Genomic DNA, 18461 nt, shown 5'->3' with positions numbered 1-18461 from the left:
AGCTTTTAAGAGCATTGCCAGTATGTGTCAAAGTCTGATAGGAAATAAACAAACATCAAAACTTGAAATTATACGGGCTGTGCAATCGTAGCTGGTCATGGTGGTTGCACGTGATGTGGCGCGGGGCGTCTGGTTTTTTTACGCTTCATTTCCCCAACGCATTGGTAAACTTCTGAGTCTGCATACTCTTCAGAACGCCAGGTCACCAAAATTATAGCTTAACGAGGATCTATTCAACCATCGGGTATTTACAACATCTTGAATATCGACATGATCATCGGACGTGTGGATGGCACACCCCATCTAAATAGGATCTCGTTTTTCACGAGAGATGTGGACCAGCTGCCGGCGAACCCCGTCCTTAGTATTATGCATTTCACTTTCCAGTCCGGAGTCGACATCGCAGATCAATCGCATCTAGCATCTATACCCTGGAGAAAGTCGTTGAAGTACGTCTCAACAATTCCAGGATTCCAAGGGCTGTATTGGGCTCCAGTGGATCAACCTTCGTCATGCCAGCAAATAATCGTTTTGATCCAGTGGGATAGTGGTCGTGGCTGGAGATGTTTTCAACGCTCTTTAGGCTTCAGTATGATGCTTGGTTACATTGAAAACATTTCTAATCGATGCATTCAGCTTGCTCTTCCTGTCGACAGCTTATTCACATCTCAGAGTTGTCTTGAGCTTGTATCCTTTCAGTTCTCCGAGGCGCCGTCTACGGATCAGATTGCTGGGTTGAGGTCCAAATGGAACGATATATTCTCCTCATATCTCAGCAATGCTTTAGTCGAGTCCAGGCTGATTCATTTTTGTGGAGAGTGGCTTGAAGTGGACAAAGATTCCGAAGATCGGTTTTTTGTTGGTTTGCTCTTCTGGAAACATTGTCAGGCAAATAACAACCAGGATCGAATTCAGCCAAGTGATCCTCAGAATCTCGAAAAGAATATCGAGGAGATTCGAAAAGATGCAACAAACGTGGTATCAGCTTCCACCACTCCACTGAATCATATACCTTTCAAAATCTCTACTCTTCAATCATTAGGTCGTCAACCACTATCTGTGCCAGAAATAGAGCATCCACTTTTTCAAACGCCTACAGAGCCTGAGTACAATCTGGATGAATTTGTGTTATCAAGTGGTCAGGACCGGCTTCATGTGGAATCTATGATAGAAGCGAGACGAGGGGAGCGTATTGCCGGTGGACCCGCTGGTACGTGGCTTGAGATGGGATTGCTTTCTCAGCATCATTTACCGCAAAGGCTAGAGTATAATGCGAGCCCTAATATGGAAATGATATCTTTTCGCGCCCCAATCGGGGATCCACAGGTCGAAAGTTCATTTGAGCATCTTCGAAAGGAACTCTGGGGCTTGGGAAACTGTCCTGATCTATTCTGGGGTAGAGACAAAGAAATGGAAGATGGACAGAGCAATACAAACCTACTGTTTATACGTACGTTACACCATCCTTGGTGCTGAAATATTGATATAATAACATTGCCACTTTTGCAGAGATCGAAGAATCAAAATATCCAAGGCCAGAATTTCAAGCACGAGTCCAAAAGTCCTTTCAAAGCTTCGCAGATAGGTGTGGTAAGGCTTTACAGGACATATCTTACAGAAGTATCGTTAGTCCAATTCGATGGGGTGTTCATCAGAATATGGACATTACCATTTTTGATGTCTCAAAAAATGAGTGGGACCAGCGATCATTTGAAATTGCTTTTTCTAATTTCCGGGAGTATGTTGACAACTTCTCATTGCAGACGGAAAGGTTAGAGACTCACAGGCTGATATTCAATTGCGCAGAACCACGGCTCAACATCAAATTCAACGACAGCCTTATGGACCTTATAACGCTTTCATGCCGAAAGGTCAAGGATGGGTCGTTCGCCATCAAGATTCTTCATTTGACATCCACGAACCCGAGACAGTGCGACAATTTATGTCCTATTTCAACTGCGAGAAGGAAGAAGGTGCTCGAAAAGAGTGGTACGGCGACTTTGCTCAACGAGCCCAGACCGAATATGAACTCTTAGGTCATATTGTGGATTGTATACGGACTGTGTGCACTCGCATAACTTCACATTACCTAGTTATGGAAAAAGAAGATGACTGGATGATTGCGGACAAGTTGAAAAGGGAGGAGGAAAAAGCCAACAAGCCGCCTTCGCCAGCGCCTAAGTCTATCTTCGATCTTTCATGGGCAAAACCGCCGAAGAAGCCTGACATATCATTTCACGTCAGATAATGTAGATTAGATACCATTATGGTCCAGCTTATAATAGAGGCATCAGCCAATAGGCACTTGAATGGTACAGATTAGTAACTCATAATCCAGACTCAGAGGCTCCATGCGGAAGGATAAAATCATTTTCCGATTATATTCCTAGATTAATGGGTTCTATGCCATCTTATAATACTGTGGTCAGCTATACACCCGACTGTGAGGTTTATTGCAACCTACTGCAAGGGACTTATTGATTGACGGGCATTGTTTGTATTGTAGGGAAGAGATACATGCATATGACCTGGACGTCTTAATAAAAAGCTGAAAATACCAGAACTACGACTCCTGCTATCTAATCCACACAGCCGTATCCTCGCAAGGACTTTGAGCTCATGATAGGCTTTGCAAAAGATGAATGGCAGTCCTTATGCGGCCACTCTCCCACCTTTCTGCATGGAAGTGAATATGACGCTCGCTCTATTCTCGAGCACGTCTTTGGAAGCAAAGAAACACAATACAAGAGTCTATATCCAATGCATATAACCGCGCAACTCCTCAATGATATTATGTCTATGCAAATGTCCAAATTCCATTCTTTGGATATTGCGTCCAATCTTGCTAAATAGGGCTTGTCGTGCTACGTAATTCAGTTTCCTCTCGATCTGCCTACGGGTGGAGGTGCGATTCATACGGGTGATATGCCCTTCATATTCCGCAACTTCACTGTTTGGGACATGGAGAAGCGGTCTGCTTTTGAAGACACTGATGTTGTTCTAGTGGCCTGACTTGCACCGGTCTTTGGAGACATGTACGGGTCATTCATTCGTCAGGGGAAGGTAGAAGAATCGACCCGATGGCCGATGTTTGACGACGAGACGCAGACCGTGTTGTGGTTTGGAGAGAGCATTGAGCCGCGGCACAATCTGTTGAGAAGTGAAATGGAGATATTTCGGAATGCAGGTATTTTTGATCATGCTACACTACTGGCACGGCTGCAGTAGAATATATGCTATCATCTTGGTCAGTTGTTGGCAATGAATGGTGTTCCTCTTTTGTATTGACTGAAGATCCTGTACAGCTTGCTGATAGGAAGCAATGACATACACGACGCACAAAATCAAACAATGAAGCAAATAGATTTGTCTAGTATTAAAATGGCAGTAACATAGGTAAATATTATCTACATTAATCTCAAGCAAACGCCGTTAAAAATCGCCGATGCTAGTGACCTTGAGACTGCCCTAAGTTATACTAAATAAATAATAGCGAGATGAGTAATACTAGTGGTCCTAATAGCTGTGTTAATAACGTCGCTCTTTTCCTCCTTAGAATCTAATTATTGATTATCTGCTCACTCATAATCTTTCCTCTAGCTAAGCATATTAGTATTCTAGTCCCTAGATGTTACGGGCTAGTCCCGCCTAATGCTCACTATAAGGGCTTACTCGAATTGAAATCACAACAATGAGGAAAGAAAGAGAAAAAGAAGCTACAAGTTTCGGGGGCGTATACAGGCTTATATGGGCAAGGGGAAATAGGGGCTTCGGCAGGTGTTGCCTGGCAACGGGGCAGAAGCAAGCGCGTAGACGTAGGCACGGAGCGTAGGTGTAGGCACCGAGCAGGTACCGGTTCGATGAGGTGATTCATTGAAGCGATCATAATACTACCGGGCGGTGAGGGCTTTATAAGGCGATCAATAAAGCGATAGTGAGGGCTTTGCCCGAATACCCTTCATGAGGTCAGCTCATAACATTACCCCCCTCCTCCCTTTGTGCGCTTTCCCAAACATCGAGCGCGACGGTGTCTTCCAGATTCCGTGCCGGTTCCCAGCCTCGTTGCTCGTATCCTAACCATTTCACCAAGTATTGGCGTTGCTTGCCACGCCCTCGCTTAACAGTACGTTCACCCTCAATCCTTTCTACCACGTACTCCGTCTCCATCGATCAGCTGACCCGGAGGCTGGTAATCAGACACCTCCTGCGACGGGAATGGGTTCTCAGATGCGGGTCGTAGCAAAGCTGTATGGAACACGTTGTGTATATTCCCAGGGACATCTAACCGATAAGCATGCGTGCCAATCTTTTCCAATACCGTAAACTTCGCATGTTTATAGTCCAGCTTCTTAGACGGCCGGTCCGTACGAATATTGCGTAAATCAAGCCACACCTTATCTCCTACTCGGTAGGTGTAGGCTGCGTCACGGTGCCGGTTTGCGGACTCCTCCATGCGTTGTTGTGCTGCTGCCATTTCGGTCTGTGCCAGGTCTGCTGCTTGTGCCAACTTCTCAATAATATCTTTTGCAATATCCCGTTCCTTACGGCGTGTTGTTGGTTCGTGGGAGGCATCCCGTAGATCCGTAACCTCCAAGTCATATCCGTGTGTAAGGAAGAAGGGACTCATTCCGGTGGTCGATGATATCCGGTTGTTAATTGCTATCTCAGCCATCGGGAGCAAACTGCTCCAATCGTTCTGGAAATAGTTACAGTGCTTTCGTAGATAGTCCTCAACAAGAGCATTCATTCGCTCGGTCTGACCATCGGTCTGTGGGTGCCATGCAGTCGATAGATGCCGTTCAGTCTTCGCACTCCGGCATACGTAGCTCCATATCTCACTTACAAACTGCGTGCCTCGGTCTGAGATAATGCTTTGTGGGGAATCCATGGCGAGCAATAAAGAATCGTAGGAACTCGCGCGCAACCGTCTCGGCGCCGAGATCCTTCAGTGGAACTAGGATAACACCTTTGCTCAGTCTATCCACTATAACCATAAGATGGCAGTAACCGTCACTAACTGGCAGCTTATCAATAAAGTCGATGCTGATCTCCCGCCAAATCCGTTCTGGGACTGGGAGTGGCTTCAAAAGTCCTTGTCTCCGTTCTCTCCAGATCGTATTCGCACCGCACTTGCTACAGTTACTCGTGAATCGCCGGACGTCATGGCTCATATGTGGCCAGAAGAACATTCTCTTTACAATAGCGCTTGTTCCGTTATGACCAGGGTGTCCTGAGAGCAAAGAGTCGTGGCAACGCTGTATTATCCTTGTCCGGAGTTGCTCCCCACCGTGGGCTCCCTGCTGGACACTGGTATTGCCACGATCTACTCGTCCCATACGGGCTCACGCTGCATAACGGCATACCACGATCCACTCGTTGTGCTGTCGTCCCGCACGGGTTGCCTTGTCGCTTACCACTGTTGAAGTAGGCTGTGAATGAAGGCGATGATATTGTTGTTAGTTAGGTAAAAGTGAGTCAACCCTCATATATACATATGTGTTGAGCCCCACATCCATGTCATGTCATTTCAACTGACTACCACAACTGGGATCTGATTGCGAATAACTAAACGAGGAAATGTTCGGAAGGACCAATCCACGGCAGAGGATGAACAACCACGTTTGAGAGTTCGGGCCCTCCAAACAAAGGGTGATAACGTTTCGGAAAATGAAGCCGGATATCTTTCCGCACAAGTCGAGATTGCTGGAAAAAAACACAAGCCGTCGCATGATCGACAGAAATGGCTTTCAAGTACGGATGCTTCCCTAGATAGGCAAGGACAAGGCTAAGATCACTTTCTCCAAGCCTACATTGTCTGATTGCGACTGAATCTAGTGCTAGAGGAAATGAGAGATGCCAATCAATATTGTAATAGTCCACGCCCAGTCTCGTAAGAGAAGTAAAGTCTTCGAAAGATCGAAACTTCGGAATCTAGTCGTAAGGCTTCCCATCATCATAGTCTTGTATCACAAGCTCTTCTAGGCTGTTATTATAGCGAAGTAAAGCTTCATGAATGTCTCCAACATCCAGATAGAATTTCCCTAGATCGCCGAAAAGGAAGCGCTTAGGACTTGAACAGAGGTATTAGAAATTAGTGAGGCGCTTGCAGCTCTTAATTACCGCACATATACCTTTCGAATCTAAATCACAGTCCTCAAAGAAGATCGTCTGGATTGAAGGAAAAGCCGCAGGTAATTCCAATATTGATTGGTCAAGTCGTAGATTTGTGAGTGACAGCAGGCACAGTTGCGGCAAGTCACCAAGTATTTCCCATATTATTGGGTCACACTCCACTCAGCGCAGTTCTTGTAGGCCTTTCAGGGAAATTTTGCCTTTCTGAATTGAGGTATGTAGCGAAGACAGAAGTTTGTGATGTCCTAGTATCGCTAATTTTCGTAAGCGAGGTGTGAACGATAGAAGTGGAACTGTCAGGCTTCGTAGCGTCCTAATACTTAGGTCACCACACATATCATCGACGATTATTGATCTAACTTGTGGGCGAACTAAAGGATCCTGTTTGATAAATTCCCAGAATCGTCGTAATTCTTCCCGTGTATGTTCTGGTATAGATTTCTTTTAGAAGGCATAGTGGAGATAAGGTAGGGAAGACTTGTATATATGTCGCGAAACGAAACGTGTAGAAATAAGTGCTGGCAGAGGAAGAACCCTCCAAATCAACGACAAAATCTCATTTGGAAGGTCAAGTATTCCCGGCATTGTTGATTAATTCAAGTGGCAGGAACAAGGCAAAATAAGTAGGCGATGTGTTGAATATAAATAGAAGGCAAGGCTGACTCAAAATAAGTCTAAACTAGCTTCCGTAGCTAGACCACATTAGGATTAGTACATGTTTCAAGTCGAGAAAGGAATTACTTGGTCTCGAGCAATCATGTGATATATCCGAAGAGTTCTATCATGCTAACAACGGATTCGGAACGCTGTATTAGCTAGTATTGAGAATACTATATAATCTGCATATCTAACTAAAGAGAACATTCAGGGGGTTACTTGAGGCCATATTTATAATTAGAATAGGGGTCAACTAAGACACATATCCGATGCCTATTCTGGCCAATTAGATGCACCTTTGTGAAATATAATATTGGTTATAGATTACATGCTGTATTCAGAATAGCGGTTATAATCTACTATCACACCCCTTCAGCGTATAATCTAAAATAGGAAAAAATAAAGCAAAAGAAAAAGGCAATATCTAAATGTCTATATAGAAACTTAATATTAAGAAGTAATAAAAACGGTGATAAATTCAAGAATTAAACCAAGAATCAATAAAAAGAGAAGAAAAGGTATAAAAAGCTATACTAGCTAGTTATTTTACTAAATAGGCCATCTTCCTAAATCTAGTAAAAATTCCCTATATTAGATATCTTGTTGGTACTAGTAAGACTTCTAATTAAACTAAAGTTTAATATAATAACTTATATCAATTAATCCTAAATACTTAATAAAAACTTTATACTTCTTAATCAAGAAGGGTTTAATAAAGCCATCAACAGTTATATTATTAATATTAATCTAGTATATATCAATCTATTAATCTTGTACCTTTTCATATAGTTAATAGTTATAAATATCAATATAGTAAAGATGCATTTAAATTACTTTATTTTTAATCATTAAGTATACTATATAATAGTTATTATATTTAATAATAAGAGGATCTTATTTAGTATTAAATTCAATAGTTTTAAAGAATTATTTCCACTAAAGAAGCTGTTTTTCTATATTAAATAAGATAAAAAGCTTAGTCTTAGTAATAAATGTAGTAATAATTCTCTATTTTTTTAAAATCTAGTTAATTAGACCTTTAAATAGCTTAAAAAGAAAAACCTTAGTACTATATTAATCTAAGTGATCAGTAAATACTGTATTACTTACTATATAAATCAGATCAGTTTTAAATAGTCCTATAAAGTATATCATATAGAATCTTATATAGTAAAGGTATAGAAGCATATAATTAATAGCTTTTATATAAGCTAATATTAGATTTTATATAAATATGCTTAAATAGAAAATCATATAGATAATATTAGATCTTATTATAATTGCTATATATAATGTAGATCCTATTTTTTCTTAGTAAAGTATAATCTAAGAAGGTGTTATTTTACCTTTATAAGGTGTTAATTTAATAGTAATTATTAGTGTTATAGGTAGTTTATTAGTAGATAGATTATAATATTTTATAATCTTTTTAATATAGGAATCCTAGCATAGATAAATAATCTCTATATCTTTATTCTAAATAATTCTTATATTTAAGAATTATTTAATATCTTTAAATACTTTAACTTTATATTTACTTATAACCTTTTCCTAGAATAAGGTATAATAGTATTTATTTTCTAGTTTATAAAGCATTATAATATTATTAATAAAGAAGAAGATAATAAGGTATTTATTTAAATAGAGATATATTTTATCTAAGCACTATCTTATACTAAATTTTTAAAATATTTTTACTAGTTCTTTTTATTATAGTTAAGAAGATTACTTGAAGTTATAAAGTATCTTTAGTAGCTTTAATATATATCTATTCTTCTCTTTAATATCTTTAAGAAAGCATATAAAGAAGTATTTCTTATTAATTAAAGTATTTAGAAAGATATTAATTATATTATATTAACCTATTTTATATCTAAAAATAATTGTAAGGCATAGTAGGTAATAGATTGTCCTTATACTTATTATAGTAGTATAAATATTATCCCAGCTAAGCTATATATTATTTTTAATATAGAGATGTGCGCTATAATGTGTTAAATAATTATTACTATCTAATTTATAAGTAAATATCTAGTATAAAAGTAAAATCTTAATATATTTAAGATTTAGATTAATATTTAATTTTTTTATCTTTTTAAATGTTTCTTTTTTTAATAAAGTACAATATTTCTTTCTTGTAGTCTTTATAAATTCTTTATAATAGATTTGAGGTAGTTTAAAGAAATCTTTCTAATAATTTAAAACCTCAGGAAGCTCATCTTAATATAAATATAAAAAACTATTCTTTAATTTTTCCTAAATATCTAATATAGTATTAAAAGTAATAAAATAAAATCTTATATTTAGTTTAGTCTTTAATCTATAACTTTTTTTGTCTTTTATAATATTAGAAGTATTAAATATAGTAGAAATCTTATTATATCTAAGTGTATATTTATAATTATTATATAATTAAGCTTTAGCTTAGAGTTATATATTAGCCTTAGTATTATAGTTATATAATATACTAGTAGTCTCTTCTACAGGAGATAAGGATTCTAGAGTAAGCAAGTAAGCATTTTTTTAATTATATATAGGTATTTAAGATTTCTTATTTTAAATAGATTGATTTAGCAATAAATTTAAAGATTATCTATATCTAGAATCAACTATTAATAATATTAGGAGATATATTAAGTGTAATTCCTTAGAGGCTTCTTTTTATATCTTTAAAATAGCTTACTTAGCAGATTTGTCGGAAACTTCGGTTATCTTACCGTCGAGTATAGCTAGGATAGCTATTAACAGGCGAAGTTAATAGGCTTCTAAGATTGAAAGGTCTCGGGAGATAAAAGAAATAAGAATAAGGCTATAAATATCTTAACTAATAGAAGATTATATATTTAAGTTATTATAATTAATTTAAGATAATAGAAGAAAATTAAATATATAGTAAATGACTATTCTTATATAGCTTTTCTTTATTATAGTTTTTATAGAAATCCTCTGATTTCTTTAATCTATAGATTATAGCTATTATAGAAATTCTCTGATTTCTCTGATGCTCTAACCCTAAGGCTTTATAGGTAATCTTTTGTTTTAATATGCATTAGTCCTATAGTGACTAATCTGATTTATTGATTATGATGTTCTGATTCTCTAATAATCTCTTTCTTTAAAGACTGATATCTTAACAGTTTAATAAATAGCTTATATCTTTTAAAGTATAAATAATTAATTCTAACTTCCTAAATATTCTAAATATATAATTTTATGGTTTTATATTAATTATATTTTTAAAGAAAATAATTTTAAAAAATTCTCTTCTTTTATATGTTAAATAATTTAGTATTATTTATTATTTTCTATATAATTAGTATAATAATTTAGAAAAGATTTATATTAAAGTAAAATTCTTTAAATATTATAATAAGTATATTTATATAAATAATTATTACTATATTAATATACTTATATCTAAGATAATATAAAAGTATCTTTTTAAGATTTAAGAATATTTTTAAGAAAAAAAAGAGTAGGCTTTAACTAAGATTTTTTATTTATAAAAATAATAAAAACTATTAAAGAAATAAGCTGGAGAATTTCTTTAAAAGGATATAAAGAATGTTAAAAAGTTAAAAAGATTAGAAAAAGTAGAAGAAAAGGTGAAAGTAAAATAAGTAAAAGAATAATAAAAAATTAAAGAGCTTCTAATTACTATTTTTACTTTATAAAATAATGATTTTATTCTTAGTATTAACTTTAATTTTTCTATCTTTCTTAACTGTATTTCTTTCTTTATTCTTAAATCTTCTTAGAATAATTTAAGTGCTTAATAGATTTCTATATATCTTCTTTAGATCTATATCCTTTCTATCTTATAAGATAATAGATATATTTTTTTTTTAATTTATGCTGTAATATTCTTTTAACTTTATATTCTTTATTATCTGCTATTTTATCTTTATTTATTAGATTAATAATTAATTCTAATAATAAGATATAAAATATTAAATATATTTATATTCTTGCTAGTAGCTAAAGTTTATAATTATTATTTATAAGTTTTTCTTTAATAGTAAATAATCTAAATTTAATTATATTAAATTTATTACTTAGTCTTATATTTTTAATATTAAAATTTTTTAATCCTAGTATTTATTATAAAAAATAAACTCTCTTTCTCTTTTTAAATACTAGCATATTCTTATACTTCTTATTATAATATCTCTTTATTTTTATTTCTGTCTATTTAATATCTTTTAACAAATTGCTATATATTAATTATATATATATTACTTAGATATTTGCTTTATTTAATGCTTCTTTTTATTTAATATTTTTCTAATTTATCCTTAGAATTCTTTTTAAATTAATAAAATATGATACTTATCCTATTAATATATTTATAGCATTATTTATTATAAACTAAGTAATTAGTAATAACTCTATTTAATTATTTTAATTCTAATCTAAATAATATCTTAGATATTATTTAACTACTTAAATTATTTTTTTAATCTAGCTATTAATTTATTAATAATATATAGTTAATAGATTATATTTTATTCTATAATTTTTTATAATTATCTGTTAAAATTTAGATATAAATAATTTATCTCTATTAGATATAATTTTACTTAGTAATCTGAATATTATAAATACTTCTTATAATATTAATATTATATATTATTATATTATTAAACTCTTTAGTATTAGCTTTAGAATAATATATTTTATAAGTTTATCCACAATAACAATAGCTTCAGTATATATAATTTCTAAAATAGGATCTTTTAATTTTAATAAGCCTTATATAAAATCTATTATAATTTTCTGCTATACTTTTATTAATATTTTTAAAATCTATATTCTTCTATAAGATTAATAATTGATTAGTTTATTGTAATTATAACTATTATATTTCTTAATATAGTTTTTAACCAATTTTCTCATTCTTAGAAAATAATATACTTATTATATCTTTTCCATTATTTAATTAATTCTATAATATCCTTTAATTAGTAAATCATAATTCATTTAAATAATTTCTATAATCATTAAAAATAGTATTAATATTAATCTTCTTTAAATGATTAATCCATTCTTAATTACTGCTTTGTTGTTGTGTAGTACTATTTATAATATTTTATTATTTCTAATAGCTTTTACTATTTTTTTATAAAAACCTTTACTTTTTATTATAATTATTATTACTAATATTACTTTATTATTATAATAAATTCTATCTTTATCTTCCACTAATATATTTATTTATAGCTGTTATATTCCAATTATATAATCTACTTTTCTATTTAATATATTAATAATAATATTTTCTTTTTCTTTGATATATTTAATTTAAAACTTAAATTTTAATAGATATTCTAATTATCTAACTTATCTATTGGTAAGCTTTTTTATTATTATGAAGTATTTTAGATTATAGTAATTACTTTTTATAATAATTTTTTCTTTAACTTCTTATAAGTAGTATCTTTATTACTTAAATACTTTAATTACTATAAGTAACTCTCTATTATGAACATCATAGTTTCTTTTTATAATAATAAATTATCTGAAGTAAAAGACAATAGATTATAATTATTTATTATCTTCTAATTATTTTAAAATAATCTCTAATATATATCCTAATGTATTTAGTTAAATTATATTTAATTTTTTTAGATTATAAAGTATAAGAATTAATATTTCTTTAATTAATTTTTTAACTTTCTTAAATATTTGTTATTGTTATTTTGTCTAATTAAAATCTTAATCTTTTTATAGTAATTCTATAATTAATTATATTATTTCTACATAGTTCTTTAAGTATCTTCTGATATACTTTATTATATCTAAAAATTATTATATTTTGTTAACATTTATTAGAATAGACTAGTTAAGTATTATATTTTTATTTTCTAGTTAAATCTTTAATTCTTCTAGTATATAAACTATTTCTAGATAATTAATAATTATAATATTAAATTTATATTTTCTGATCTTAAGTATTAATCTTTTATTTATAAGTGCTATTATAACTAGTTATATATATTCTTTATATTCTTTTAGATTTTATAAGTATATAATAATATTATTAAAATAGACTACAATAAACTTATTTAAATATTTCTATAGAATATATATCATATATTATGCAAATTATACTAATAGATTTTTTAAATCTATTAATATAATTATCTATTTAAATAGTCTTTTATCTATAAAGAAAGCTATTTTCTAAATATTATTTTTAGCTATTTATAGATTATAATAACCCTATTGAATATTAAAGACTATTATAATCTTTACTTCCTGTAATAGATCTTTTTTTTATTTTTAATAAAGCATCTTATTTATATTATCTATTATTCTATTATTTAATACTCTATAATTAATAATTATCTATTTAATTATGTTTTTCTTATTAATAAATATTAATCATACTAATGCTTTTCTATATCTTAATTATATATATATTGCTTTATAAAACTTATTAATAAACTTATTCTTAAGTTCTAATTTATCTCTTAACTTGTGATATTATTTAACTAATAATAATATAAATCTTTTTTCTAGTTTAATTTATACTTTAAATTCTTTATTATATATTAATAATTACTATTTCTTTTTTATAAATAGTTTAATAAACTTATAATATTTTTTAGACAACTTTGCTAATACTTTTATAAGTTTTTTTTTATATAATTCTTTTAACTTTAGCTTTATTTTCTATATTTTTTTAATAATTTTTATCTTATTAATTATTCATGCTTATTAAATTATCTTAATCTTTTCTATTTTATTATCTCTAATTCCTATTTTATTTTTATTACTCAGATTTCTCTAATTATTTTATAACTTTTCTATATTTTATACTTTATTTTCCTTATTAATATATTTAATATCTTTAATAAATGTTATCTTTCATTTCTATTTTTTTACCTTCCATACTATTCTTTTAACTTCTAGTAACATATTAAGGATTTTCTCTAACTTCTTATGTAACTATATAATTTTTTTAATATTCTTTTTTTTAATTATTTATATCTTTAGTATTATTTTATCAATAATTATTATTCCTTTAGCCTAGTTAATTACTAGATTTTAGGTTCATAATCATGCTATTTTAAATATAATATTATAATACTCTTTTAATACTAGTGCAATATTAAGTATAATTATTATAATATATTATTCTAATTTTATAACAATATTTAATATCTATCTTTTATAGCCTTGACTGATTATTTCTTTATTAATAAAAATAATTATTACCTATTTATTAGTCTAAATTATAAATAATCCTACTTCTTTTATAAATTTTTCTCTAATATAGTTATAGACTACTTCTAAATCTAATAAGATTCTTATATTTCTTCTATTAATTTTTACTAATATTATTACTGTTCGATTAACTACTTTTAGCTTTATAATTATTATAATAAATTTTATTATAATCATATATCTTTCTTAATATTTTTATTAATATTTAAAGTATTCTTTAATATTATAATAATACTATTTATATAGTCCTTCTGCTTTACATTTAGTAATTATAATATTGTCATAATAGAGATATATAAGTTCTTGATAGACATACTAATATTCTATTTATTCTTATAGATATTCAAGTCTTGATTCTTCAATCACTTCTAGGATCCTTAGAAATTATCTCTTTTGTTTTTTTTCCGCAAGATATATTTTATATAATGAGTTATAACATATTATCTAATGTACTTCCCAATGTAAATTTCCTTTTAATGCTGGATAGTGATAACAAGAGCATGTCAGAGAATCAGAACGTCACAGCCAATCGATAAGGCAACATTTACAGAACGGAATATGCACTACGCTGTAGATGCTAGAACAAGATAGGATAAGATTACTATTATATCTATTAGGACAAAGATATAATAGGAAATATATTAGAGCTACTAAAGATATAAAAATCTATTTATAGCCATTAGACTATAGATATAGAAGATATAATAGAGGAAAGCTATATAAAGATATTTATTTACTATATATTTAGTTTTCTTCTATTATCTTGAATTAATTATAATAATTTAAATATATAATCTTCTATTAATTAAGATATTTATAGCCTTATTTTTATTTCTTTCATCTATTAAGATCTTTTAATCTTAGAATTCTAATTATATTTAATAATAAGATAACTAAAGTTTGTAATAATTTAAGACCCTCAGTTAAAAAAGAAGTTTTAAAAATAAATAATAATAGTATTTTAAATTCTAATTTTAGCAATCTTAAGTCTTAATTTATAAACTATTAATACTAGCAATAAAGATATTATAACTATTAATAATAGAGATATAATAGTAATATTATAATATATTAAAGAATTAGAATAAGCTATAATTAATAATAAAAAAAGATTAAGCTAAGCATTTTAAGAAATTAAGATTAGGATAATAATTTTATTTAAAAAAGAATATAGAATTCTTAAGATATATTTTATTTAAATATAACTTTATTTTATATATAATAATAAATAAATTATAAATAAGTCTAATAAAATACTAGCAGCATCAAGTTTTCTTAATAAAAAAACTATAAAGTAATTTACTTTATATATCACTAACTGATATTATATAAATAATAATGAAAAATAAAGAAATCTTAAGATAATTATAATATTTTCTAATTATTAATACTATAAAGAAAAGCTTAATTAGTTATAGGAAACTATTAATAAAAAAATTGAAACTATTAATAAGATTTAATATATTAAATAATAGATCTTAGTTAAAGAATATATTTTAAAATTCTTATAGATATCAGAAGGACTTTTATAGAATAGTTAAGAATTTAAAGATTAGTTTTATAAAGGACTAAAGGATAATATTAAAGATTAAATCTTAATAATAATATTATAACTAAAAATATTTTAAGTAATAATAAAAGCAGTATTCTAGATTGATTTAATTATATATATTTAATAAATAGAAAAAGAAGAGTTTAGAAGGAATAAAGTAAACTTATATTAAAAATAAACTAAAAATAAGGATAAAGATATGATAATATAACTAAATGCAACTTTATCTAAAGAAGAAAAAAATAAATTAAGAAAAAATAAAGCTTATTTTAATTATAGAAAACTAGGTTATTTTATAAATTAATATTAAAAGTTAAGAAAGAATTAGAAATTAGTTATTTTAGATTTAAAAGAGTAAGTTGTAATAATTATTTTATTAATTTTAATTAATAATAGCAAAGCTGGCGGAATAGTTAATAATAAGATTAATTCTAATAAAGACTTAAAGTAATTAGTTAAAGATAAAGAATAATAATTAAAATAAATAATAAATTATAAATAAATTTAAGTAGAATAAATATAATAAATTAAAGAGCAGGAAGCTCTAGAATAATTAAAAAAAATATTTAATAATTTAAGTAATAAAGATAAAAAATAGAAATAGAAAAGATTTAGTTTTAGAAGGAGTATTGAATAGATAAGATGAGTTAGTATTAATATAAGGAAGAGATATTAATCTTATAATTTAAAGAAAGAATTAATTAATTAGGTATTTCTTATATATTACTTTAAAAATATTAAAAATTTATTAGAAGGATATAGTAAAGATATTAATTTAGAAGAAATTAATATAGAAGATTTTAATATAAAGGATATCTAAGTAAAATCTTTATTAAAAGAGTTGCTTTATATTTAATTAATGTTGTAGAATAATAAGTTAATAATAATAACTTATAAGGATCTATATTAAGAATTAAATAAAAACCCTATTGAGGAAGAATTAAATAAAGTATAGGAAGATATTATTTAGTCTTAAGAAAATGATTAGTATAATTATATATTAGTAACTATAACTTGCTAGAAGAAGTTTTAATAAAAATAGAAAGATTATATTAAAGAATATAAGTATTATAAAGAATAGATATATTATATGTATTAATAATATAGATAAATATATATATCTCTAGTAAACATGTATAAATATATATTGTATGAGCAAGGATGACGTTTTTACAATAAAATGATTAGACATATAAGGAATTGCTTTTATCATCACTATCCAGTATTAGGAGGAAATTTGTATTAGGAAATATATTAGATAATATATTATAATTTATTATGTAAAATATATCTTGCGGAAAAAGAGTAAAAGAAATAATTTTTAAGGATTCTAAAAGTAATTAAAGAAATAAGACTTAAATATCTATAAGAATAAATAGAATATTAGTATATCTATTAAGAATTTATATACCCTTATTATAATAATATTATAATTATTAAATGCAAAGCAGAAGGACTATATAAATAGTATTATTATAGTATTAAAGAATATTTTAAATATTAATAAAAGTATTAAAAAAAACATATAATTACAATAAAATTTATTATAATAACTATAAAGCTAAAAACAGTGAGTTAAATAGTAATAATATTAATAAAAATTAATAGAAAAAATACAAGAATCTTATTAAATTTAGAAATAGCTTATAACTATATTAAAGAAGAATTTATAAAAAAAGCAGGACTATTTATAACTTAGATTAATAAATAGATAATAATTATCTCTATTAGCAGAGAAATAATTAGTTAAAGCTATAAAAGATAAATACTAAATATTATTATAAAATTAGGATAATATGCCACAACAATTATATTTAATATTATATTAATATTAAGAAAATACTATAATACTATATTCAGAATAGCATGATTATAAACCTAAAATCTAATAATCAACTAGACCAAAGGAATAATAATTATTAATAAAATAATACTAAAGATATAGATAATTAAAAAAAATATCAAAGAAATTACATAACTACATAAGAAATTAGAAAAAATCCTTAATATATTATCAGAAGCTGAAAGAACAATATAAAAGATAAAAAAATAAGAATAAAAAGTGACATTTATTAAAAATATTAAATATATTAATAAGAAAAATAAAACATAAAATATAAAAAAGCTATAAAATAGTCAAAGAAACCTGAATAATAAAAATAAAATAAGAATTAGAAATAATAAAATAAGAAAAGTTAAGATAATCTAGCAAATATAAATAATTAATAAGATAAGAATTACTAAAAAAATATAAAAAATAAAGCTAAAGCCAAAAAAAACTATATAAAAAGGAACTTATAGAAGTATTAACAAAGTTACCTAAAAAGTATCATAAGTTTATTAAACTATTTATAAAAAAAAAATAGTAATTATTAATATATAATAAAAATTTCAAAGTATAAATTGAACTAAAAGAAGAATTTATACTATTATTAATTAAATAATATCATAAGTTAAGAGATAAATTAGAACTCAAGAATAAATTTATTAATAAGTTTTTGTAAGGCGGAATCCTGGATGGAGTTGGGAATAGCTTCAAAGTATAGCAGGCATATAACCTCGTCTGGCTTCTTACCACTAATTAGACTAGTGGCTTGGCATATACTATCTTATAACTATGAGTGGCCTTAGGCTTTTATAAAGTAGTAATTAGCTGCTGAGCATATATGTATATATATTATATATTTGAATCTATTCCTAGGCTAAAGCTGAATCCTAGCTACATTCTTATAATCTTTATTATAGTCTAATTACTTGCTTTATAAAAGTCTAGCAATCATTATCTGGAATAATTCTAAAATATATCTCTCTATATATCTAGAGATAAGCCCTTAAGGAACTATTATCTCTAATTAAATATCTTTTAAATATTAAAGAGATTCTAATAGAG

General features: G+C 27.8%; 1 protein-coding gene across 1 annotated transcript, besides 8 other annotated features; it reads left to right on the top strand.

The window, feature by feature from the left end:
- Positions 1 to 270: 270 nt before the first annotated feature.
- On the top strand, positions 271 to 2248 carry UA08_06886 (hypothetical protein; the record flags this gene model as incomplete). The annotated part of the gene is made up of 4 exons (XM_020262282.1): positions 271 to 1450; positions 1510 to 1771; positions 1807 to 2051; positions 2094 to 2248. The coding sequence occupies 4 exons, from the start codon at positions 271 to 273 to the stop codon at positions 2246 to 2248; spliced, it is 1842 nt and encodes a 613-aa protein (XP_020117883.1).
- A 1731-nt stretch (positions 2249 to 3979) lies between these two features.
- Positions 3980 to 5289: a repeat region (Identified by RepeatMasker using a combination of RepBase library and repeat library created with RepeatScout).
- Positions 5290 to 6918: 1629 nt separating this feature from the next.
- Positions 6919 to 7792: a repeat region (Identified by RepeatMasker using a combination of RepBase library and repeat library created with RepeatScout).
- Positions 7788 to 9483: a repeat region (Identified by RepeatMasker using a combination of RepBase library and repeat library created with RepeatScout).
- Positions 9483 to 14517: a repeat region (Identified by RepeatMasker using a combination of RepBase library and repeat library created with RepeatScout).
- A 2-nt stretch (positions 14518 to 14519) lies between these two features.
- Positions 14520 to 14557: a repeat region (Identified by RepeatMasker using a combination of RepBase library and repeat library created with RepeatScout).
- A 99-nt stretch (positions 14558 to 14656) lies between these two features.
- Positions 14657 to 14890: a repeat region (Identified by RepeatMasker using a combination of RepBase library and repeat library created with RepeatScout).
- Positions 14717 to 18070: a repeat region (Identified by RepeatMasker using a combination of RepBase library and repeat library created with RepeatScout).
- Positions 18071 to 18461: part of a repeat region (Identified by RepeatMasker using a combination of RepBase library and repeat library created with RepeatScout) that runs on past the window's edge.

The sequence above is a fragment of the Talaromyces atroroseus genome (assembly GCF_001907595.1).
Source record: "Talaromyces atroroseus strain IBT 11181 chromosome Unknown scaffold_10, whole genome shotgun sequence".
Taxonomy (NCBI): Eukaryota; Fungi; Ascomycota; class Eurotiomycetes; order Eurotiales; family Trichocomaceae; genus Talaromyces; species Talaromyces atroroseus.
The sequence above is the reverse complement of the archived record's forward strand: the minus strand, read 5'-3'. Positions and strand labels throughout refer to the sequence as shown.